The sequence below is a fragment of the Lagopus muta genome, chromosome 4 (assembly GCF_023343835.1).
Source record: "Lagopus muta isolate bLagMut1 chromosome 4, bLagMut1 primary, whole genome shotgun sequence".
Lineage (NCBI taxonomy): Eukaryota > Metazoa > Chordata > Aves > Galliformes > Phasianidae > Lagopus > Lagopus muta.
In genome coordinates, this window is record NC_064436.1 from 68,345,144 (window position 1) to 68,371,799 (window position 26,656).

The 26,656-nt window shown below is 43.5% G+C and overlaps 1 protein-coding gene across 1 annotated transcript in view; it reads right to left on the reverse strand.

Annotated features, from left to right (window-relative positions):
• Positions 1-377: 377 nt before the first annotated feature.
• Positions 378-26,656, reverse strand: part of SMOX (spermine oxidase) — a 45,431-nt gene continuing 19,152 nt past the window's right edge. The window contains exons 2-7 of the mRNA XM_048943651.1: positions 21,162-21,396; positions 16,739-16,965; positions 9,961-10,134; positions 6,821-7,520; positions 2,109-2,269; positions 378-873 (exon numbers count right to left, since the gene is read on the reverse strand). Coding sequence (XP_048799608.1) covers positions 736-873; positions 2,109-2,269; positions 6,821-7,520; positions 9,961-10,134; positions 16,739-16,965; positions 21,162-21,369 — 1,608 coding nt within the window. The 5' untranslated portion in view covers positions 21,370-21,396 and the 3' untranslated portion in view covers positions 378-735. The remainder of the gene's footprint in view (positions 874-2,108; positions 2,270-6,820; positions 7,521-9,960; positions 10,135-16,738; positions 16,966-21,161; positions 21,397-26,656) is intronic.

Sequence of the window (26,656 nt, forward strand, 5' to 3'; positions counted from 1 at the left end):
GTTCCTTCCAACCCAAGCCAGTATATGATTCTATGACTCTATGACAAGGCATAGGTTAAGACAATCCCCAACGAATTTCCACACGAAACTACAGAAAGGTTTCCACGAAGGCCCACAGCAGCTGACAGGCAGATGACACTGAGTTAAATACACAGTGATGCAGAGGGATCTCAGTGCTGACCTACATAAGGCAAACAACACTGTCTCCAGGGCACAATTCCTTGAACACATATCAATCAACTGATACACAGAATCATTCTCAAGATCTCCCTACTCCAAATTTCGTAGATAGGAAGAAAACCTCTGTTTTTGACATCACTGAAAAAACACGTAATAACTTACTGAGATGACTATCCAGAAAGCACCGAATCATGCAGTCTTTTTATTACAACATTTATTTTAGTATAGAAGGCACTTACAATACAGAAAGGAAAAAAATGATAGGCACTGAAAGTGCAGTTAGAATTAAAATGACAACAGTTCAACAGACAAAAAGAGCACCCTTCCCTGTTAACAATACAGCACACAGAAATGAAGCTATTGATGACCAGGCTTTTAAAACAGGGCTTTTTTTTTTTCTTCTTTTTTCTGTTTTTAATAGGAAAAGATAAAGGCTGTTCTACTGTGAACTGAAATAAAAATAAAATAATAGTAATAAAAAAAAAAAAAAGGAATCTCCTCCACACACCTGGAAAATGAATGGGGAGTTGGTGGTGGTTGCAAACATGGGGCCTTTTAGCTCCGGCACTGCAGGAGGTCCTGGTACATCTCAATGAGGTGAGCAGCCTCTCTCTGCCCAGAAAGCACAGCACCGTGGGTAGTGGAATAATACTTCCTGTGAGTGGCCTCCCCTGAAAACATCACCTGCATCGGCTGGAGGGGATAAGAAAAGTGGGAAAGCTCAGCAGAGCTTACTGAAAAGCACGCACAAGGCAAAAAGGAGATGATATTTTTGTGCCCTCCCACATCCCCCATGAGCTGATATGCTATAGGTGTTCATAGGTGGCTACTGAAGCCCCAGTGTAGTGTAGGACAGGCATAGCACATCTGGGAACATGCAGCTAACCCTTTCTGGAGTGCCTGCATGTGGTTCTTGGCAGAGCTGCGGCACCATCCCAGCTCCCACAGCTTCAAACTAAGCTGCACAAGTCACTGAGCATCCAACTTCTGTGCTTTCTGTCCTCTTTGCTTCCCCCAAATCACACCTCAGACTTCTGGACATTCAAGATTTATTTGGGAATTGCAACTTCAGAAGGAAAGGCAGCCACATCTCAAAACCCACAGGGTGAATCAGTGCCTTCTCTCTCACATCAATAGTTCAGTGCTGGGTAAAATTGCTCCTCGCTCACTTTTGAGGATTTCAGATCCCACTCTTCCTCAAGAATGAATGCGAAAGGTTCCTAAAGCTTCTGCTGTCTTTTTTAATAGATTTCCATGCTGACCAAAATTACACGGTGGCTCTGGGTGCTTGTATGGCTGTTTGGAGGCTGCATATCCATCAGACATTGTCTCTGGATTTGGATGGGGTGAGTTTGGATTAATTTATTATTGCTTATAAATTGAGCTGCAGTAATAATCTCCATGTGTGCTCTCACTCTCTTTAAGAAAGTGAAGACAGTATCTGGGGAACAAATCTCTCTGTCCCCTGCCAATGCACGAGTCCCTCAGCCAAGGACTGGATTTCCATTACCCTCTCCTGCCAAAACATAAGGATTTCCTAATATGCTCCTCTGAAATATTAAGACCTAGCCATTAGCAGGGGTTATGCACTTAATGCTGTATATTCTGTGTATGCTTTAAATCAGAATAACTTTTCCTAAGGAGCTCTGAACAAGCTAATGATCCCAGTCACAATTTCAGAAGCCACCTGGAAGCTCAGCTCTTGGTAGTTCTTTGGGAGAGGTAGGAATCCCAAGGTGTTGGGATTCCAGTCACTAAGGAGGTAAAATCCTACATCCATCACTTGTCCAGATGGGTATGTATAAAAACATGGAAAACACACTACTGAAGGCCCCAGAATCTCTCTCTTTCAATCTGCCTCCCAGAAAACCCACTGCCCGGTGTCCTATTAGTCTTCTCGTCACTCAGCTGATTCGGGCCATACTTACAGTAGTTTTGGAGCTCTCAGCATAAGGCAGTGGCTTAGCAAGTTTCTCCACGTCGGCCCCACTAGACCCAACTTGGGTGTAGGAGTAGGATCCACGGAAATTGGGATTGCTGCCCCAGGAGGACCGCAGGATCCGACGAGGTTTTGGAATGTTTGGATTCCCTGGATGGAAGGCAAGAGGAGAGAAAAAGTGAGCCTGCATTCAAGAGAGAACATCTGTGCAAGTTGTGAGTGGCTTGTATTCAAAACACATCCAGGCAGAGCCTACAGGCTACATGGAAGAGAACCTCAACCAGATCTCCTTTCTAATGCTATGTTCCAGGTATCTAAATAACAGAAACTGCATCCCTCTTAACTCCAGTCATCCACTCACAGCCTCGCATTTTAGGAAAGATTGTTAAAACACACAGAAGAGATTTGGGAGCTCCAGAGAACCCAGGACACGTTCTAGGTGAAAATATACAGCATTCCCTGCTTTCATTCAGCTTCTAGACCCTGGTGGTGATCAAGCAATTCATCTCACCTAATTTTAGGTATCTAACTGGGTGCCCACTCTAAACCGGATGATAGTCTCATAAGAGACACTCCTCCAAAAAGAACAGTAATAACATGAGAAGGCAAACCCTCATTATGCAGGTGCATAGGTAAGCCTGTCAGAAAGTTCTCAAAGCCTGTATTACTCACTCTAACTGCTACTCAGTCACCACCCCAAAACAAATCTAAACTCCAGCACACTCATTCTGTGGGATGCACGTGGCATGGAAAGGAGAATGATGCTGGGAGGAGGGTTTCTAGATTGCTGTAAGATTTCAATGTGGATGCAGGACATGGAGGTGAGGGTAGCTGAGAGAAAAAATTCTAAGAGGCAAAGTGATTGAGAGTTGTCACAGCTTACACAGCTCCTGTGGCTGCTTCAGGCCCTGGCTTGGTAACATTTCAACATGCTCAGCCTAGCACAAAGACTATCCAAACTCTGCTTTCTTCATAACAGCTTAGAGTGGGAGATGCCCAGCTCTAAAGATTAGTGCTAGTTAGTTCTACTACACAGTCAGTGCCTTTAATTCCTTAAAATCAGGAGCAAATTATTGCCATGGTTCAGCTACCACTTTTTGGAGTGCGATGCGTCTACCAGAATGATGAAATATAAGGCTGAAGCACAGCAAAGGCACCTGGGTGGCTTGCTGCTGTACCCTGTGAACACTTTCTAACCACTAATACACAGATCAAAATATGGCACACAGCAAACAAATACATCCTACAAACAAAATACACCCTATAAATGAATGTTGTTTCAGGACTGAGCATAACAAGGGCTCCAAAACACGCTCCTCCAAGAATCATCAAAGCGAGAATGCCTGGGATGGAAGTGAGAAGCCCAAGGGAGTCTGAGAATAGGGAGCTCTCAGATGCGTCAAGGAAATAAGTTATCTTGTTTTATTTTGAAGGGCTGTGGGAAAGCTCAGGAGAATACACCACAAACACCACGAGAGGACACAACAGCATCCATCCATTGTGCTGCATTACAAGAAACAATCATACAAGTGAAAGGAGTCTCTGCAGTGGGCTGATGATGCTTCTCCTGCATGTTCTTATATTCATTCCACTGCCAATGTAGAGTCAACATGTAAAGCATGCCTGCAGAATCATAAAATACCTCAAGTTGAAAGGGACCCAGAAGGATCACCAAGTCCAACTCCTGGCTCCACAAAGGACCAAAGAAACATCAAGTTTCTACTAATGTAGAAATACTACAAGCAGTGAGATGATGGCTTGTTTGATAAGGCCACACATTTGAAAGACTGAAATTTGTTAACAAAATAATTTTGGAGTCGTCAGCTCAATTAACAGTGGTATAAATCCTGTAATATTTGATAGAATAGTCATTCGAACCGGTAAAAGCAACAGCTTTGCATCTCTCTTGTGTTTCCCATGGATGATCGTGTGCCACATACACACAGAAGCAAACATCAGCCTTCCCAGGAGGAAATTATTCTTCACATAGTCACTTCCATCACAGGGGAAACCACAGCACGGCAACACGAAGCACATAGATCTATCTGCCAGCACGGACCTAAGGAGCCCTGGGTACTTTATATGGCTTCTCTTCTACACAGCTGCCAATCTCCTTCCTCAGCACCACACTGTGTGGTGCAGACAGCTCTCCTGAGATCCCCTAAGGTTTTCCTTCAAGGTTCTCCAGCACACCAGACATGATGCAAATGTCTCCTGTTAAACCTCTTGTGCTGCCGTTTGCAACACAGAAACTACAAAGACTGGCAGACTCTTTCAAGGAATACATTTAATTGGGCTTTTTCAATCTGCTTTTAAATAGGTGGGTAAATATGGTGCCTTTGCCTACAGACAAAAGTAACAACCAGCACAGATGTGGAAACTTGTAAGAACTGAGCACTCATTCACTGTCCAAACAGAGATAAAATGTCTGAAAAAAGAAATCAGCCTTCACTAAAATAGGACACATTTTTTATGCCACTGAGTCCCATTTGTGAAGCTATGGAAGATAAATTCACATGCTTCCAACAGTCCTCTCTTCATTCTGCACATTCACTGGTTATGGGACTGATACGAGACAATGAAGCATCACAGAATCAACATATACCTATCAGTTGAGACACCCAAACTTTGATTATCCACCAGCAGAGCATCTAAAATCTCATCAATGTTACAGAGATAGGTGGTACTATCCCTATACATCAGCATCCACAGGCAGCAAAGGGACATCAGGACATCCTAGATATCACACAGTATGGCACAGCACTGAAAAGAGATCCACTGCCTTTTGGAGAAATAGCAGGGGCACAGGCAGGACTCCTCAGGGCATCTCCAGCCTAAGCTTGGCAACTCAGAGGGAGCAGGCCTGCAATTATACCTTCTGGCATCTAATGCTCAGAGCTCAGCCAACAAAGAAAGCAAAGAGCAAGAGCAGTAATTGTCTGGAGGCATCCCATTTAATCAGCTCTACAGGAGCCTGCAGCCTTCTGTCATCCAGTTGTGAAGAGCTCTGACTGCCAATGGTTCTGAGGCTAGAACAATCCCAAATGTTTTTTAATCAGCAAAGCCAGATAAGCCCCAGCACTAACCTGCAAGTGAAATTTAAGGTCACAAAGGTACGTTATCTTCTCTTAGAGAGAAATACTCAGCATAATATAACACTCTAAAAGAATGGATTGACCGTAGGGCATGTCCAACACCCTCTGAAGCCAATGGAAAGGGCTCCACAAGCAACAGACCAAGGAAGATCTGAACTACCTTCCAGAAGAGCCTCTCTTTCCACCCTGAGGAGCAAAGTTAAAATTAGGAACCCAAACAATTATCCCCAAAAAACTCACAGGTGGGCTTTTGTTGTTGTTTGTTTGTTTGCTTGGAAAAAAGTGGAACAAGTCATGCTATATAATGGGTGATTCAAGGACAAGCAGGAGACTTTTGCAGTCTTAAGCACAAAACGTTCACCGCAGGGCGAAGCTCAGTAATATTCCATGTGAATTTCTCCAGGGTTAGATAACCCAGGATTGGAGGTTGAGACAGAAACCATTCAGCTGAAGAGTCTGATGGACAGTGACCAGGTGCAGCATCAGCTGGAACAGCAACTGTAGCACGTACCAATGACTCAGTGCCAACCTATTTCCATTCCAGGAGGAAGAGAAGAACATCCAACACACACAAAACAATAACAGCAAAGGAGCACAACAAGGAAGAGGGAGAATAAGAGAGTATACTCCCATCGGCCAAATTAATACAAAGCCAAGGAATCAACTCTCTTAGATAAATTGAGATGAAAAAGGTGATTTAAGTGAGAAGAGCTGCAGCAAACAAGGTTGTTTATACTCTCAGGGAGACGCCAGCACTAGAACTTGGCTTTAAAACCTCCTGCTGTGCTTCCACAGAGCAGCAGCTGGCCTGCTGAAGTCAAGAGGAATGAAGGCATGTGTGTACTGCTACTGTGACGTGACGTAGGGATACCCAACACCACTTAAAACAAACAGCTCAGGAAATAGAAGCTGCAGCACAACCACAGGGCCATCATCCATCACGGATGTATCACTGAGAAGAATGAACCAAGGATTCAGTTTTGGTCCCCGCAATGGAGTTTGTGAAAACAAAGTCTAGCCAATGTTTTCTAAAGAGAGTACTAAAATGGTCAATGGTCAGCTATGCAGGCAGTCCTCAGCTTCCAGGTCCCCTTCTATAGATCTCTGCCCTGACAGCAGCAAATGGTCTGTAAATGCAGGGGAAAGCTACACTCATGAAGGCAAATTTCTTCAATTAACTAGAGATCGTGGACAAGAGGTAGGGCTGGAAACTCACTGGGTGTTGAGATTTGGGTAGCATGAGGTAACAGATATAAATAGGTTAAGTGGGGGACTTGTTTCTAGAATAAAACATATCTAATCTTGAAGGACGCTGCTCTTACAAATACTTACAATTTGTGATTAAACAAAGCAGAGGATGTGGAATCTTCAAGCACTTCAGTCCACCACTTCCTGAGCTGGTTATCAGCCCCTCTGTATAAATAGCTTCCAGGCACACCCAAGCAGGAGCTATGCTGGAAGCACTTACCCAACCCAAGCAGAGCAACATAAGATGCCAAAGAACTAAAAATTACTCTAGCACACTTCCTTCCTAATGGTTATTCAACACCCAACCCCCATTCTCCCACTCTTCCCCACTCACCCAATGAACCAGGGCATGGCTGACCTGTAAATTTCCGTAGCATTTCGGTGCAGGTTTCAGCCACAGTTTCATCATCACACTTCTCCATGATCAAAGCCTCTTCTCCACAGATCCAGCCGCTCAGCACGTGGCCGTACCGCTCAGGTGGGTAGAGTACATCGAAGCTGCAGATCTTCTTGTACCACAGCTCCTCGGGGTAAGTCAAGCTCTCGCTCTCTGCCTCATCTTCCCAGACAAATTGGATGCTGTTGCATTCAGAACTCCAGAAAGGCTCTTCGAACTCAAGGAAAATCTTGTCAGTGGTATTGATGCCCAGTTTCTCAATGGCCATCACCTTCTCCTCGGGCAAGCGGGGATGGAACAGGCTCTCGTGGCGTTTCTTCAAGACTCCCAGGGACACGGTCACAATGACGTGGTCAGCTGGGATAAACTCACAGTCCTCGCACTCCACGAAGACATTGGAGCCCTTGTCCTCCTCAGGGAGGTCACTGTTGTGGTCAGCCACTCTCTCAATCTCCTTGCTGACCGACTGGTTCCAGTGGATGCATTTGACCGGCTTGCGGAGCTGAATGACAGATTCAGGAATGGAACGGGCTAAAATCTCCACGATTTTAATGAAACCACATGGAATGATGTGATGAGCCCCAGGGATCTCCGTCCATTCCCCAAATTCACTGAGCGAGACCTCATCCATGCTGTGGGAGCTGCTCTCACAACTCTCTACCTAAGGAAAAGCAACACAGAAGCAACATTGCCACAGAGCAACTCACTTTGCAAGGGCAAAAAGCAGATGCTTAAGCTGGGAATCCTGAATCCCTCTCTTAAAGCGCATTATTGTCACTAGTAAAAAAGTGTTCTGCAAGACCTGATGAAATCTGTCCCTTAACCTTGCTTCTAGTTAGAGAAACCACTTTGTTAAGATCACAAGCTGCACTGGCCTTGGTTGCATTGGCCACAGTTTCATCAGCCATGGTTAAGAGATGATGTGTCTTCTTCTGATGACACTGGGTTACAGTTCTGACTGTCTCCTAGCATTAAAAAACCACAGCCCTGTCCAGGACTTGCTGTTTGGCACTCCCACAACAGAAGCTGGAGTTGTGTTAATCGGATGCTCTTCCCCATGTTAATAAACGGCCTCTTGAAGAGCCAGGAAAAAAATCTGGCAGCTATTTCTGCTGTCTGCAGCTTTCAACATGCTGTCAGTCAGCAATCAGCACGCTAACTATCTGCAGGAGGTGGCAGGACCCAATACAGAAGGAACTAAAGGAGACAGGAAAGGCAGATGTCAAGATGTGAGACACTTGCAATTGGCTCTCTTGATGTGACTATCAAAGCTTTAGATCCACAACCTGTAGGTCAATGTTAGCAAGAGCATTAGATAGAGATGCAGCTTGCATCAATCCCTCAAACAAAGGCAGAAATGTTTGGTTTGCCTCATGATAAGTTTCTAATAACAATGGCTGGCACACAGTGATCTAAGAATCTTCAAATCACCATTATTCCCACATTGCAGTTCTTTAAGCATTTTAGATGAAGGGAACTTTACAGTTCCATGCCTTACCCTTTCACCCATTTTCCAGGTGCTTCCACACTTTGAAGACTACCTTTGGAAGCTTGGAGCACCCTGATGCAGGGCAGGAATCTCCATGCTGGGCTAAGACATCATGCAAACAAGTCAGATAGCTTTTTAGGAAAAGGTTAAAGTTGCACTAAGTAGCTCACAGGCTGCTCCTGGGAATGTATCAAGATGGTTGCCCCAACCTGAACAATGCACAGGGAAGGATTAAGCAGGAACTGCCACTGGGCCACACTGCCAGCAGATATTGAAGATCTGTCCTCTGAGTCTGCTGTGCTTCTGCCCCTTCCGTGCCACTCAGGGTCAGTACTGCTGACCTGTGCCCTGGGTCACACAGCAGAGCCACTCGTCTGGAGATGAGTGACTCATTATGGAGATAACAAACAGTGATGGCTGTTGGGTTATTTCAACCATGAAGGAAAAGGGCAAAACAGTTAACAGGGAGAAAAACAAGCAGCTACCATGCTTCATGACCATGCTTCAGCTGAAATACTGGTTAATTCTCACCTTCCCAGCAGCCACCCTGATCTGAGCGCCTTAAGTCTCAGAAGCTTTATTGTTCTCAGGTGTTTATATGAGAAAAGATTTGCAAGGGCTGCAGAAAAGACTTTGGCTGTAGCAACCTGTAGAAGCCACAAATGCCACCACCAGAAGAAAAACAGGAGTGCATCAAATGAATAATATCATCTGCACTGGTAAAACTGCATGAATAAAATAGTAACTAGTCATTAGGTAATGGAGCTGCCACTCTACACAAGTTCTTCATTTAGGATTCTGAGATACGAGCAAAGTTTTATGATGCCTGAGTTCAAATCTCAGCTTTATCACAGACCTCTTGGGATACTCTTTAAGTCTTTATCTCTGTTTCAGCTTTCCCACCTAATAACAGTGAATATCACATACTTACCCATGTGACAGAATGCTGCCTGGCTCCCCTGTCTCATTTCATAAGCCTTTAAGTCATTATAATTGAAAAAGGAATGACTGTTACACTTTACTTGTGGAGTGCTTGATGCAGCATTAACTCCTTGTCCCACAGAGATCTCATTTAGGCCAAGGCATCAAGGAGATAAAAGAACTAGGGAAGCCGTGAGGAAAGACGATTAGGACATTGGTTTATATAATCTGCCTTTGACTTTATTCCTTTACCTTTCAAAATGCTTTCCAGGGATTTCTTCAGCAAATCACTCACACCAGAGATACATTTCTTCTGGTCTCTGAGATATGGGCAGAGGCAGAAGGGGGTAAAAGATATTTGGTGGGATTATGGGGTGCCAAGTGTAATGCACAAGACAACACATCACTAAAAGAAGATGGCAACAGAATAGCTCCCGGTGTAAGAAAACCTTAAATCAGACTAGAAGATTTAACACGACCTAGGAAATCCCATTCTAATTAAAAAGCTAGAAAGCTAAGAAAAAAAGCAACGAATGCATTGTTTCCTACAGCACACTGTCTCAGCATATGTCTCAAGAGGAAAGGTTGTCCACATAAACAAAAAACTGCCCAACAGCAAGAGCCCACAGACAGTGATTCCTCAGTGATGGGACAGCAGTAAAAACAATGAAACAACGATGTGTACACACACCTTAAGGTACTGCTGGATCATGGCTAGTTTCAACCTCTTGACAGCCTCTGTGTCATCTGGATCAGCCTTGACACGTTTCCGGACTACATCCCGTGTGAAGACACCCACACTATTCTGGCTCTCAGCATTGACTGGTTTACCTCGTTGGAAGAACTCCTGAGTCAGGTTATAGACCTGTAAGAGATGGGACAAGGAAAATGGACATTGTGATTCAAAACAGCATCCGAGCACCCACGCAGGACGCTTTTTCCTCCATCCAAATCCAGCATGTTCAGGTTACCTTCCCTTGCCAACCTCTGAGATTTAGTTCATTGCACGCTCTGCTCCAACACCACGTGTGACTGCACCCACAGCTGTGCTGGGTAGAAGGAAGGAAACAAGACTTCCCTCCAGGCAAAGACTAATGGCCTAAGATAATCACCCTTACTCACCGGCAACAGCCTACTCACCATACTTCATTATTAAGTTAATATTAACTATTCAGTGATTATTTATTGGAACATGTGTTTTCTATCACTTGCAGAAGAGCAGGTGACGTAGTCCATTCAAAGTCCTCTTCCACCTCTGTGTCCCAGGTGCAGTCCCAGATCCCTGACATTTTTCAGTCCTGGATTTCTACTGTATCAGCTACTTAAAAGCAAGAAAACAACCATCCACCTTGGCCACCTGCTTGTGGCTGTCCGGAATACATCAATATTTCTGCCTCTTAAGACTCTCAGAAGAGCATGCAGTTGAATCACGGCTCTTCATCTCAATGGAAAAACTCTGAGGAATCTTTTAACAGAGGAAAGCTTTTAAAAAGTGCTTCCCAGAAGGGCAACTCATCCCATTACTGACTTGTTTGCCCAGAATGAGTCACTGTCGTCACCATCCCTGGAGGCTGGGGACATGGTTAGTGGGCATAGTGGTAATGGGTTGACTTGATGACCTTAGAGGCCTTTTCCAACCTTAATGATTCCATTCTCTCACTTACATCTCTGCTCAATTTTTCCCATCTAAGTTGGTTTCACTAAAACTCATCATCTTTCTATGGAGACAGATGAATTAAGCAAACTGAAGGCTTCAGCTCATAAATAAGAGCTTGGCAGGCAGCTAGCTGTCCATCAAAGGCTCCAACAGCTTTTCATTGTCTACTGATACAGATAATTAATCATGTTCCAGCTTCCTTCACCTCAGTGCTCCTCAGAAGCTTGATTTCCCCTGGGGTTTTAGAAGTACTGTGAATTTCAGGAGGCAAAACGGAAGAATAATGAAGATGGGAGGGTGCTGAGAGAAAACATACAGGAGTGGTAGGAACAAGAGAGAGCAGGTCTGTGAGTAAATGGAGGAGAGAACAGATGAGGACAAGTAAAGAATGAGGAGAAAACTAACAAAAACATAGGGGAAAAAAGGGAAGATAAATTGTAAGAATTAGAAAAATGAGTAGAGGAGCTGAAGATAAGTGAGACTTGCAGACACTGAGACATTAAGGCTCTCCAAGGAGATTTCCAGGTGAGAAAGGTGAAGACCAATGCCCTTTACAAAACAAAGGCTTCCAGCAAAAGAAAGGGAATGGTATCTTGTCTATCTCCTAGAGACAGCAATAGAATTTGGCAGTTTCAGCACCCCATTACTCTCAATCTATAGATTCCCAAGGCCCAGACCATCTCCAGCAAGTACAAGCTGCAAGGACCTTGAGTCAACACAGCTCAGCTTCCATAAGCTGATTGCACACTATAAGCAGATAACACATTCACAAGACAAGCAAAGCTGTGTTAAAATCCAGCTACCATTTGGCCAAAAGGATACATGAGCCATGGGTATGTTTTTATTACTCTTCATTGCCCAACAGAGAAAAGAGCAGAAATGCCCCCAACTCATTGTGCTCACCAAGGAAAGCTGCTCCTATGGATGTCACCCCATCAATCAGATAATGGATGAGCATGATTGGCACCCAGATTTTTTTTTTTTTCCCTCAGAATCCCTGTTATTTCAGTGCTTTTATCCATTATCAGGAAAGAAGCTTGATAATAGATGACAGCAAATCCCACATCGAGACATCCTACATCTGGGTTCAGGCAGTAAAATTAGCCCAAAAAGCACTACCAGCAGAAGCACAAGAAGTAGAATATCTCAAGCAGCTACACATTCTAGGCACATTTCATCCCTAGTTCTGAGGATTTACATTCAATCCTGAGGTTACATGGGATTGAAGATGAAATATTAAAATATGATCAGGTGTTAATGGAAAGGGTATGATCCTACAATGGCTTCACTTCTTCTGTCTCCTTTCTGACTTGCTTGGAAGCATCCAATAACAGGGGTCTTTGAAGAACATGGGCTCTACCAAGGACGTCCCCTCTATTACCTACATGTGTTTGTACGTCAGTGCTCACTTACCACAGGAAGAGGCAGTTTCTTAGGAAGAACAAATCTAAATAAAGAAGCTTCTCAGGGCTGAAGGAGGTCAGGAAAGCACATCCCAAGCCACACTTCTTCCTGTCAGCGCCAGTGATGATCCATAGCATTGCCTTTTCCTCACTTTGTTAAAAACTCAAGTGATTTAATCCCCCATCAGCCCTAGACCTTGATGGAAATAGGCTCCTGTTGTTACTAGGCCAGACATCTGCCAGTGCAAAGAAAGACAGGGAGGGAACTCTGACTCTCGATGGCCCTTCGGTCCACCTCTCTAAATAACACAACACACTGGAGCTTAATTGGAGATGGCACAAAGCCCAGCACAGGGTGGGGGTGTGAAGGGTGAAAAACTTTGTCATTCTTTGTCTGCATCCCTCCCCCAGTGCACAGGAGAGAGATAACGAGGCCATTAATTAGCTGATTGTTAAAGAGAGAGCTCCTGAGAAGCAGACCATTAGGGACTATGGCCTAACTGAGAAGTCTAAGTAAAATCTACTGCTGGCCAGTAGAATGCAAAATGCATGGGCAAGCATAGTGCATTTAACTGAAGCTCACCACCTCCCTGCCATCCTTCACAAATACCTGGGAATTGGCAGTAAATGCTTGTTTGCAGAGGAAAATGAGGACTAAATAGTGACAGAAGTGACCCATCTTAACTCTAAAATAGGCTGTCCTCAGTTACACTTTTCCCCATGCACACACAGATACTCAAGCTGCATACATAACCCCGTCCTTCCCACTCCTGCCCCTTTTCTTTGTGGGTCACACATAAGGAAATAGAGTCCTAAACACTTCCCAGCCCCAGGCTCCCCAAATTATCCTATCCAGAGCAGAGAGAAAGATGAGAAGACCAAGAACGTGTGGCATCACACCCTGGTGAAGCAGCCAGTGGCACTGAAGGACGTGGTTAGTGGGCATGATGGTGACGGGTTGATGACTTGCTGATCTCAGTGCTCTTTTCCAGTCTTAATGATTTTATGATTCAGTGCTGGTGCACAACTTTTGCTCCTTTCTTTGAGGGCAAATGGACCTCATGGACCTGAACAGTGCCAGTGCTGCACAGCGCAAGGTCTGAGACAGTCTTAAAACAACAGTTGTTCTCAGCTAAGACAGACTCTCATAGGAAACTTTCTGCTATAAAATGAAGATGGCTCAGCTTCCTTGTAACCAGATAGAGGCTTCTGTGAGGCACCCTTTCAGCTGTTAGAAATCCAAGCTACTGCAAACAAAAAGGAGCAAAACTCACATAGAAGCAGAAGCCAGCCAAAAAAGATTGGATAAGTGCCTGGAAAAAGCCTCAGCGCTCTCCAAATGAATTAGCGAGGCTAAGCTGGAGATACTGGGATACACTGCTATTCACACAGGGGGAATTCAGTATGCAGAGGAAGACCTCACCTTGTTGGCTGCAGTCTCAGTGATCCCATATCTCCAAGTGAAACACTTGAGGGAGATCCTCTGTGCTTTGCACTCACTTGAATTTGGTATCCAAATGACAAGATGGCTGAGACTAGAGAAATACACACAGAGAAGCAGAGGTGGAGGCACACACAGAGCCTAGGCACAAGGCTGCAGCAAAAGGAGAGCAGTCTGAGAGCATGGGAAGCAAGCATGCTGTGCAGGGGAAGGCAAGCGTCTGAAGCTGTGACAAATTTAGCCTCTGTCCATTCAGGACTACATTTTCCACTGTTAATGCCAGTGCTCCATCCCTGATTAGGCTTTGCATCATATATATATATTTTTTTCTTCTCTTTTTTAAGTCAGGACAGCTTGTGTCAGTCACAGCCTTTGCTATACGAGTCTTTTCTACAGGGGGAGATGCAGCCTGAGAGATGATGTTGGACCAAGGCTTCAAGAAGGGTCTGGGAGCTCCTATAAGGCAGAGCAGGAGCCTGACGACAGGGTTTGGTGATCTGTAAAATGATTGTTTGTGTTGGGCAACTTCACAGTATTCTAACACCTAGAATCCTATCTCCTAAAAGTGAAGAGTGGCAGAACTGAAGACCAAATTTCCACTGCTTCTTCCCAGCACCCATTTCATCACCAGAGAAAACAACAGGATATTGGGCAGCTGGGACCAAAAGGAAGTTGGAATGGACTCTTGTGAAAATGCAATTAAAAAAAAAAAAAGAAAAGAAAAAAAACAAGAGTGGGGTAAGAAGGAGGAGAGGAAAAAAATAGAAAAGCACCAGGCTGACTCAGCACATGTAAACAGAAACATTCCCTGCATTTATGTCAGAGTAAAGGGTTCCCAAAGCCGCCTGCATACTGCACATGTTCCTGTCTTCCCCCTCACTGAGGCATTTGTATATACATGCAGTCTTTTTAAGTGGTGATTTTCAGGTCACAGAAACCACTCTTCCTGATGGGTGCAGGGAAGAGCTCAGTCTGCCCTCTTAACTCAGATTGTCCAATCTGACACCTTGGAACAAGAAGCTAAATAAAAACATGGGCTGCCCTGCAAGAAATTCGAGCACGCTTTGAGGAACTGAAGAGAAAGCAAAGCAGTCAGAGGCTGCCTGATGTCCTCTCCTTGGGTAAGCTGTCCCTCGTAAATTCTTTACTGTAGAGAGTAGCTGTAGACATTTTTACAGTTCATAAATGTGAAACCATTCTCTGTTTCCTAGCAATAAAGATATCCTGTGGCAACGATAAGCTAATTACACGCTGCATACAGAAGATTAACTGTAAATGTGTTGTTCTCTCATGTCACTGGCTGCCTCCTTTTTCTTGCTTTAAAAGGAAGGGCAGATTTAGCAAATTAATCATTTTTAAAACACTGGCACCTTGTTACAGCCTCTATCTTACTGACTGTATCTCAAAGCCAAGTAGCTCTCATCTTTGCAGTCCCTCTTCCTTTCAGAGTCAGCACCTGACACCCTCCCTTTGGTGGAGACTTTCTTAATCATCTCTGAGATAGGATGATCACTGAGCAGTGCAAGGAGTTGGTGGAGTTTCATTTACATAAGTAATGCTGCTCACTGAGGTATTTTCACTTACTTCCTCCTCCTCTTCGATTCTTATATGCTGTTAATCTTGCTGCACATATTTAACCCATCTTTCTTTCTGGCTGGTTGTGGTTCTGTTTTGACCCAGTAGTCTGAAAAAGCAGTTCAGATGAATTATCCCCGCTTACATTTGTCCAGAATGATCTCCTTTCCATGCTGAATTACTAAATAATTCCATACTAAATTCCTAAGATTGCTAAATTCCTCCCATAATGAGGCTTCTTTGAAATTCCTATGACTTTTCTCTAAAACTGATATAATTCTGTGCCATCTCATCACAGATTGCAGTTTAGAGCCCCAGGATATATTACTAAAATTCTTTCCAAGTGAAAAATCCACATCCCTCCTCCACATTCAGTTCTTAATAATTCTTTACAGGCTACAGTGATTTTTCTCTTGGAGACTTTCTAAATTTTGATGGACAGATTTTTTAAACAGAAACTATCCAAGGGTAATTCACCCTACTGTGTGTTTATCCATGCATCAGATGCTATGAAGTTCAGTCAGATGAAAATATGAAGGTTGTGGGCATGCCTACAGACTGATGAAAATAATAATGTTTGGCTGTGATTTGGATCACAACTGTGTTGCCCAGTTATATCAACGTAGAGTTGGTGATTCTTGTCTAAGAATTTAACGCTGCCTTACAGCTTCTTCAGCAGAACTTAATCTTTCCATTAAACATTTATTTCCATTTCCATCTTGCAGTCTCCCTTTCAATATTTTTAGGTTCTGTATGTGTAATTGTGCGGGTTTTTTTTCTCCTGTTTGGCTCTTCTACCACATCCTGAAGCCCTCTTCTGTTCAGTGTATATGAGGAGATCAGTAAACACTGAGCAAAAAAAAGTTAGAAAGACTTTAAACCAAAGCCAATGCTGGCCTGAATCTACAATAAAAGATGTCCTTTCCCTTCTGATGCAGGAAAACTTGCAATTCCTACGACACAGAGTTGACTTTGGCACACTGCACTGTACACTATGGTATTTATAACATCAATAAAATGTCACAGGGCTACAATGTTTAGCTGGTTGTTGCTAAGCTTTTGCATTCTGCTTTGTTTAGTAATTTGATCCCTCCTCTTACCCTTTTCATTAAGTAGCAACTTTCTAGAGCAGATGATTGGGTCTCCCCAGCAATCACTGGAAGCGATTAAATTGACGTCGTGGAAAAATTGTTCAACAACAGTAATCCCACACCAGAGACAAACGGGTTGTGCTTGAGATGATGAGCAAAAACTTAGGGTTGATTTTTTGAGAAGAAATTCAAGACATTACTGGATTTCTACCTCTGTAGAAATAGCAAAGTCTCCCAGTGTTTCATGCAGAACTGCAAGCTCACCTAGTAGTACGCAGTACAAGCTCACACTGAATACCAACCTCGTTGTATAAATCACTGAATTCTTCAACCACATCTTTTGGGATCCTCTGCCCGTTGTTGGTAAGATGATAAGCCACCCCATTCTTGGAGTAAAGACTGATCCGGCCAACGCTTCTCTCACCATCAGTAGTCTCTTCAAGTAAACCATTGTCTTCTGCTAGATGATAGACTGGGTTTCCATGTGAACCATGAATCCACGTAGCTCCCAGTTCAAAAGTGGCGTGCCCTGCAGGACAGTAAATAAAGCACACCAGTTTTGGAAGCACATTTTTTTTGAAAGCATGAAGGGATGCTTCCAACAAAGATACATTACAGTGACACTCCTCTGATACTTAAGGTGAAATACAGAATCCTTTAGGTTCCCAGTTCTTACCATCATTGGTTGTCAGCTGCTCTAACTTTGCTACCCTGCCTGTCTAAATCATCTCCCCTAATCCTAAAACCTAAGAACACAAGTGAACAGCAGAGGATGTACTGCTCGTGTTGAAGTTTAAGCTGTGTGAAGAACTGGGGAGGGAGAAAAAGAAAAGAGCTGTAAGGAGCCACACTGCAACGCTGCAAGATATGAGGACACATAAGAAGATGGTTACATAATACAGAAAGAGAATCAAAGAATCATTAAGATTGGAAAAGACCTCTAAGATCATCAAGTTCAACCATCAACACATACCACCATGCCCAAGTAGGAGAGAAAGAGCATGTATACAGCAGGTTACTTTCAGGTACCTGCTGTACTCTAAGCAGGGGATAGAAGCCCAAACACATGGAGAAAAAGCAACGACAGCAGGGAGCAGGAAGAAAAACTGGACTGCCTTGGGACAGCAAGACTGATCTACAAACTGAACCCATTCCCATAATTAAAAGTGAAAGTTATTTACAAATATGGTTTGTGTTACAGTTGGTTAATAGTCAGACTAAATGAAATAGAAAAATGCATTTCCATTCTCCAAATGAGGGAACAGATCCCATTTTACTACTGATTCCCTTGAAAATTTCTGTCAGGTTCTTTATAAGCTGCAGGTTAAGCATCAAACACATTTTGCCTTCAGCACTGCTAGCAAAACAGAAAGAGTTTGGTCAGTCCCACTGTCCTCCTTTCCTTATGACTAACAGAGTCTGAACCAGCACTGGGCTGATGGCACAGGACAGTGTTCAGCAGCTGGAAGGAGGTGCTGAAAATAAGCTGAGGTCATGTCTCTTACCCACATTTCTACAGATCCTCAGAAGTCCTGTAGCAAAGTTTAACAGAGCAGCGTCCCAGGCAACAGCACACTGTGCAGCTCACTCTGCAAAGGTGTGCAAATGCCTCATTAAGTGGGATGCTAATAGGATCCGGCTCGATAAAGGAAGGATCAGGCAGTTAGCAGTCATCAGATACTGTTTAAGATGTAAATTGATGCTCAGCTAGAAAGCCACTGCAGCACCACACTCACGCAGTCAAGTTTAATAGATGAAAGCTTCAAGAAATGTGGCTGAGGCATTGCCTCAAAGAGAAACTCTACATATAACCTCATTTTTCTGAGCAGACAACAGCCTTGTCATTGAACAGCACAACTTTCCTTCAAAATACACATCAGAAGACTTGAGTGCTACATGTTCCTCACATGCATCCCTATGTGTCTTATGTGCTCCTATCACAAAGCGTGGGGTTTGGAGCGTGCAGCATCCAGGCACAGAGATGAATACTGAAGACACTGCAAATCCTAACACAGTCCCTGCACACCCAGCCTGGTGGAAACGACTGCTGCACATTGGCAGCCAAAGGTACAAAGCTCATAAATATTGCATGTGGCAGTCACCTCATTAAGGCAATCCTCCTGCGAGTCATCACATGCCAGATCAGTAGCAGGAATAGTGCCTGCTGCGTTATGTCAGGAGCTTGCTCTCTGCAGCACTAACAATCTTCCTGCATGGAGCTCTCATTTATGGGGGCATCTGAGCTTCGAAAGAAGATTGGTGCTCAGTTGCATGAATGATGCATTGCTATTTTCAGTAGCTGCACGGAATGTCATCAAATACCAACACATTGAAAATAGTCATTCTTGCCTGTGGGACTTAGAAAGGCACATTCATCTCCAAGTGGATAAGCTAGTCGTTACCTAATGTAAGTTACATGAGCAATTATTTAAAAGTGTCACATTAAAGAACACATTTTTAAGCAGAGAAAGTTAATTTATAGAAGATTTTTTGTTTCAATTCACTTGGAATGAATCCATCCATACAACAAAAATAAAGTCTACTTCCTACTCTGCAAATGAGATTACCGAGACACAAGCAGCAGTCAAAACAGGCCTGTGCACAACAATACACCAGAGCAGCAGCTTTCCAAAGGAATGCACAGATTGCATATCAAGCCTTCTGACTACGCACAGGAACTCTCCCATTTCCCTTTGAAGCCCTGACTATTCCTTGCGTATCCTGTGGTGAAATATCTGCAGTGGGGACAGATGTCATGGTTGGTGTACAATGAACACACAGTCCAGAAACAGAAACCCTTTGCCTCACCTGTCCTAGAGGGTTCTCCTGTTCTGCTGAAGATTTAAAGCAGATCTTCAGACAAGGAGTGGCTAGGGAAGTGTAACATTTAAATGCTGTTCAGACAGATGCAGATCAAAGTAGTCACATGTTGAAAACCCAGAATAACCACTTTTGTAACCATTTTTGGAAGTTTTAGGCAATTCAGAAAAATGAGCAGGTCTTGCATGCCCCAGGTGCAATCTTGCTGTTTGGAGCAGTGTGGAATGGAAAAAAAATAGAACTCAAGATTATACTGACCTTTTGCCTTGTATCAGCAAATAGGGAGGTTGTGGGCACTGCTGCTGCTGAAAACTTCACCACTCAACATAGCTCCAAAATCATTTAGCTAAAGGGAATGTGAATCTGTAAAGCATGCAAGGGGCCAGGACATGCTCCCACCATGGGAAAAAACTGCATACAGTCAATCCCTGAACAATATAATCTTGACAACTTGAAAAAGATCACTTGAGTTGGAAGGGAGCTTTAAAGATCCACTGTCTCTCTTTTGCAATGAACAGGGACACCCACAGCTCCACCAGGTGCCCAGAGACCCATCGTGCCTGACCTTGAGCATCTCCAGGAATGCCTCACATCAGTTAAAGTGATAACCAAGTGGAAGTAGGTTTCCAAGCAAAGGTAAAGAGATGATGAGTAACTGATGAAGGTGTCCAAAGAAAGAACAGCTCTCTGTACAAGTAGCACAGAATTATTTCACAGGTGCACTGACAAAATTATATATTGTTCCCTGAAGATTTCAGATCTTGACACTTCCCTCCTCTTGCAGACACGATCCAGGATATTTTTAATACAGTGCATTGTGTGTAGAGGACACACTTCCCATTTTAAGCTCTATGCCAAGTCTCAGCAGAACGTAAAGTGCCCTATTCAAACCCTGGAAATCAGATTTGCCTTTTTATTTATTTCCCTTCTAAAAGTTCATAGGACATCACTGTTTATTTATTGTGATGAGTTTATAGAGTAAAATATAGAAAGTGATGTTAGATTAAAAAAAAAAAAAGAGGCCAGCAAGAGGCCAAATCTAATAAATATACAATGATATCAGAAACAGAATGAGTTAACTGAAATAAGGATGGCAGTTCAGTAGAAGCAAAGAGTTTTTTGCTCTTGAGAACAGACAGGCAATGCCCTCCTAGATACCAAGGGAAAGCTTCACTGACTACTGAGCTGCAAAGGGCTACACATATCATATCATATCACATCATATCATACCATATTATGGAATGGCCTGGGTTGAAAAGGTCCTTAAAGATCATCTAGTTTCAACCCCCCTGCTGTGGGCAGGGTCACCAACCACTAGACCAGCTTGTTCCACTACTTTGCATTTGGAGATTTTACAAGCCCTCCTAACTGACTTGAGAAAGGAAGCCACAGAGGTAGGAAAGTAAGAAGCCAGTATGAAAGGATACACTGACGAGGGTTTTCCAGCAGCCTGATTCGCAGGGAGCAGTTCTAGGGAAAGTAATGGGGCTATCAGTGAAACAGAACAGCACTGAGCTTGCCCCTTTGCTGCGATGTAAGCCACAGAGAAAGAGACTAACTGGAAGATTTACTGATTGCTTCTAGTCAGCAGTCCAGCTGAAAACAGTGGTGCAAGCTGTCCTTTACAGTTATTTAATCATAGAGCTTCTTTTATAGAGTGAGTGTTATCATCAGTAAGACCTTCACTGTACAGAAACATGGTCCATTTTGGAGCAGCCCTCCCTTGCAAAACAAAGGTAAGCACACTCATACCAACTCATTCACCCTGCAAGGAGCCCAAGATGCACATGCCAAGAAACCTTTTGCAAGTTTCGTCAAATAAACTTCATAACAATACAAAAACCTGCCAACATTAAAAAAGAGAGCCCAATGGATGACTAATTCCCCTTGAAACACAGCTCTTACCAAGTTTCACACTTTGGACGCGGCCTCCAATTCGATCGGTCGCCTCAAGGATAGTTACATCCGTGAAACCGCTTTCCAAGAGCGCTTTTGCTGCGGACAGGCCTGCAAGCCCAGCACCAATAACTACTATTCGAGGCTGTCGTTTTCTCCGTAGGCCACTACTAAGAGGATCATCCGTGCTGTCTCCAGATATTTCACAACTTTGCATGCCGTCCAAGCTCTCTTTCTAAGGAACCTAGGGAAAAAGCAGAGAAGCGCGTTGAAGGAACTCGGCTCAGTGGTATCCTCATCAAAATCTCAAAGAACTCTGCAAAAAGAAAAGTCCAGCAGGAGAGATAGTGAACTTGGGATGTATAAGAAGGATAACTGAGGTCAAATTGGGTTGCAACAGCCTTTTGGACTGGAGCAGGCTACTGGAAACTGGAGAAATCCCCACCCTCTATTGCCATACAGACTATTTCCAGTGAAGCCAAAGGATTTTCAAACTCCCATCTCTTAATATAACCTTTAGAAGTGGCAATTTTGTGGTAAAGACTTTAAAAGAATGAATGAGAAAAACACATACCCACTGCTGACATGCTCCACAGCACACTAATGAAGCTTCACTTTGCCTCTGTGGCAACCACAAAGCACCAGCTTCAGATCACATAACGATGGGATAAGCTAGAGAGGATTTAGCTCAAAGCACAGAACTCAGATATCAAAACCAATCATTACCTAAGTGGTACAGATGGACAAAATGCTTCAAATGACGAAAGCCAGCGAGAGACAGTTCAAAAATTCACAGCCATGTGATACAGATCTTAGAGCCAACACTGTCCTGACAATCAGGAATTGCCTTATTCTTAGATGAGGAGAGGTTCAAACCCGCAATAGACCTAAGTAGAACAGCTTTGCCTACCCAAAATATCCAAAACCTTCTCCAAGCAGTATCCCGTGTTTTGCTTTGCAGACTCCTAAAGGCCATCTTTTTAACTGTGTATGCCATTACTTCTCAAATCCCATTGCCCTCTTACAGTACACAACCTCAGCTTTGTATATGAGGGTAGACCTTAATCAGAGATCTCCAAGTAGGATGCCATTATACACACATGTCAACGTCAGGACATTTGGCTCATACCAATCACACCAAGAAACTGGGCGCAAAGTCCCATACTCCTCCAAGTCCAAGAAGATATCAGTCCTGACTGACAACAAGAAACACACAGCCCTGGATTCTTCAGCTCAGGCATCAGACGGCGCCCAACAGTTTTGGACAAAACATGTACAAAATTCCCAGGTTTCTTACTGCTCTCTTACCCAATACTTACTGAAACCCAAAAAGTTACTATTGCTGCTTACCTGCTGCCAAGCTGCTGGATGCTCTTTTCTGAGCTCTTTCCCAATTCTCCAAACATCTGGCCAGCATCAAAGACTCCTGTTACTCCCTTGCATCACCAGGAGAAGTTTCAAACCTCTGTGCTTGAGAAACTGCTCAACTATTTTCATATACGACCCTGCGTGCTAATTAAATACAAAGCAACAGTGATTTCATTTGGAGAGTCCCTTTTACTCTGGGATCTTAAAGTATTTATGCATGTTGTCCAAACATCTCCTGCCCTCCATAACGAAAGTGACACCAGACTGCAGTCTACAGAGATTTCAGCAGTGGTGTGAACAATAATGCTGTCCTTCTGGTATTCCCGACAACCATTTTGAAAATGTGTAGTTTCAGCTTGAGCAGCTTCAATTCAATTCACTCTATGTGGGCTTACCTGCAAGGGATAGCAGCACAGTGGCTACAACAAACTGCCCATGCACTGTGCTCCAACTGCCACCAGGCAACGGAACAGGTGACACAGAGCCACATCAAAAACTGCCACTGCTGTTAACAGCCATCACCTCCTGATGTGCAGATCTTGGCTGGCAGATATTTGTCACAGGGAGCCAGCCACAGGTATTTGAAGAGTTATTTCCAAGCCCAAGTCAAACACGTCAAGCACTCAGTGCTTTCTAGTCCATGTGTGGTCATTTGGCAGGTAGGAAAGCTGTGAGCTGCCAACACGAGGTGCTGGACTTACTGCTGAACAAGCCGTCCTCAAAAGCACTGCAATACTTTGAGGAAGTGTAGCAAGAACATTTTCCCCCTGGTTTTGCAATCATCAGAAAAGTTCTTGAGTAGAAAGAGATGAGGAGGATGCAAAGCTCCCTCCCTACAGCAAGCAATGAGATGGGTTGAGATCCCAGCTGCACACAACTTCCATCATTGCTCATCTTCTCTGCAGATTAGGTGAAGCCACTGTATTTCATGGGACTTTGTACCAAAGCTTCTCAAGAAGCAAACAGCCCATGGATCAACCAGTACTACCTTACTTCCCAACCCAAGCATGCCAATTTATTGACTTTTCATCTAACAAGGTAAGAAGTGAGATTTCTTCAGCTTCTTTTAAGATCTTTAAAATTGGCCATGAACACTGGGACCTCTTTACTCAAAGCCTCAGGGAAGTCCATCACTGCGTATGAAGGGCAAAGAAAAGAATGCCTAAGAAAGGCCATAGAAAATCATATTGAGGAGTATGATTGGTACAAATAGGAACAACACTCTCCTAATTTAAGGCCAAAAAGGTTCCAGCAGCAAATCCAGTAGGGATGTCATAAAGTAGAGCCAGCATCCACACCTCTGGCTGTAACAACCCCTGCGGTCTTCTTCCCCTTGCATTTGCCTGCTCCTTTTTGAACACTAAGTAACAAGTATGGAGCTCCACAGTCTAATAATAACCCAGCCCTTAACAGAAATGCCTTCCACACTTATTACAAGCCACAGACGTTTACAACGCTCTCCACTTCTCAACCAGTCTCCAGACAACACATCAATGCAAGTGTTTCAGTTGCCACAGTAAAGAAACATCTCTTCTGCCACCTACACCCCATACGAACAGCTGTAGCTCAGCTTTTTAAGTACAGCTTTCCTAATCCTAGCTTTGGCGAGCTCGTGTGAATTCTTCGCATGAAAGCTTCAAGAAAATGTTTTTCCCTCCTGCTTCAGAATTTTAATACTGGATTAGGTGAGCTGTCTAGACAGATGAGAAAATAACAGGTTGTTTTGTATGTTCAGAATCCTGATTTAGAAACCACTTTTAATTAGCAAACAACCTTTACTGCATGATCAGCAGGGGAAGGCAATTAAGATTTAGCAAGAACCTGGGCTTCCCAATCAAATGCACGCTTCATTGTGAAATGAACAGACAATAAAGCATCTATGAATCCCCACTGCACTTGATTTCAGTATTATTTATACAGTGGGAGGTTCATAAGTAAGATAAGCACATAAAATACCTTATTTTTTTAGTGTGCGATGCCCTACCGTCATTATTTGCCAAGCCACCAGCCAGGGTTACACCCAGTTATGATATATATATGCACATCATCTCCATCGTGTCTTACAAATGCATCCTTGATCCTCTTACCTCTTATTTATGAGTGCCTTACTCATGGTATTCTACTCAATTCATTTCTTCTCACTGTCCATCACCGTGCTGCCCACACCTCCCTCAATGCCACTACCCTTCATTTGCCCCTTCTCACTACTGTCCTGTTACCCCCATTCCAAAAAAATATCTTTAAAAAAATCCCTGAAAACATTCCCAAGAAAAGACCTGTGCTCAACTGCTGCTTCCCAGCAGGCAAATCTTTACAGCAATTTACTTTCTCCAATGCTCATCGCTGGATGACCAACTTGGAATCTTAAGTTTCCATTCCTAGCATTGCTCCCTGGATGCTGGTATTATCTCCCTCTAAACCAGCAGCAAAACCACCAAAGTTCAGAGGTGTGTCCACTTAAAAATTCTCTTCTAATTTTGCCAGCAAAAACTGGCACAGCTCACAAGGAAGAAGCCAGGGAAACAGGGCTGTTCACAGCTGCCATCCTTATGACAACAATACTCTGTATTCTTCTAGGACCCTTAAGGGAAAGGTCAACGAGGTTCAGACAATATAAAATACAAAAATAAAATAAACAAAAACATTTCTCAAGGAAATCTCCTATTCTTAGCTCACTCGTATACTACCCTCATGGCAGCACTGTCGTAGCTGTGATGACACATGGCAATGCTCTGGAAACAAAGCTTGCATGCTTAAAAGTTTGTCTATCAGCTAGCTTTAAGAAAGACCCTCCTCCTTCAGGTTTTGCTTCATATCACAAAGTTATATGCAAGCAGGGACTGCGAGCTTCCAGCATGCCACAGACAATAATAATGGTCCCTTGAGGTGGGACTGTTCTCCTCAGTTACATTTTGGATGTCAATTTTGCATCAGCTGTCTGCAATCTGTCCATCAGCGGAGGCCACCACAGGGTAATCCAGCCTGCTGATTTTCACAGGATCACAGAATCACAAAGGTTGGAAAAGACCTCTAAGATCACCAAATCCAACCCACCGTGCCCACTAACCATCTCTCCAAGTGCCACATCTCCAAGGTCCTGGAACAACTCCCAGGCTGGTGACTCCATCACCACCCTGGGCAGCCTGTGCCTGGGTTCCCATTGGGTCTTCCTATGCTAGATATTAAGCATCATCCTTAATCAGCAAACTAAACAACAGCATTCACTGCTTTGTCTGTTTGTCTGAAAGGAACTCGGATAAAAAAGAACAAGATCTCACTTGATAGGAAAGACTAAATGGAAGCAGAAAAATCCACCCTTACTTTTATTATTATTTGAATTGCAACTATTCAGAATATATTCAAGACATGACAGGGCACTACATATGTGTTTGTAATGGAGGTTCATTGCTCTCAGTCCAGAGAGTGTTTACAAACAATGAATACTTGAAAGCAACCATCTAATTTAATCCAGGCAAAGATAAAGCAAGATTGAGCAACCAAGAGCAGAAGCCAGACCAATTCAGAAACAGAACCAAAATGACTATTTTTAATAGTGACAGTAATCAGCTGTTGAAACACTTTCCATTATAGCCAGTGAGGATATTGTTTGAAGCTTTTAAATCAGAATTGAACCTCTCAGAGGCTCCAGAACCACCTGGATACAGAGTATGGTGCTGCAAGTTAGCATGGTGCTATAGGGACAGTGCACACACGGGAGGTTTCTAGTGGTGCCTGAGAAATGGGAAGTAAAAAATAATAATTAAAAAAAAAAAAAAGCAAATTTTTGGATTCTGTTTCAAAAGCTTTTCTTTTTTTTTTTTTGTCCTAATAGCTGTTATGATCTCCATTATTTCATCAAATGCATACAAAAGAATGGCAGTGCTGCTGGCTGTGGTTCTCCCCAGCTCCTGGCACAACAAATGCCCGTTTTGTAACTTCTTCCCTTTTTCCCCTTTCATCAGCCTTCTCAGAAGCCTGTTATTTCAGGATGCTCTTTCCAAGCTCTCCAGGCTGTAAACTTGTCAAACTGGAAGATCCTTCTCTTTCTGCCTTCCCCTCACTCCTCTCTTTCCTAACCCAGCCAGCTCCCCGCCAAACTCACTCACAGCCCTTTTCAGAGTCATTTACACCATCAC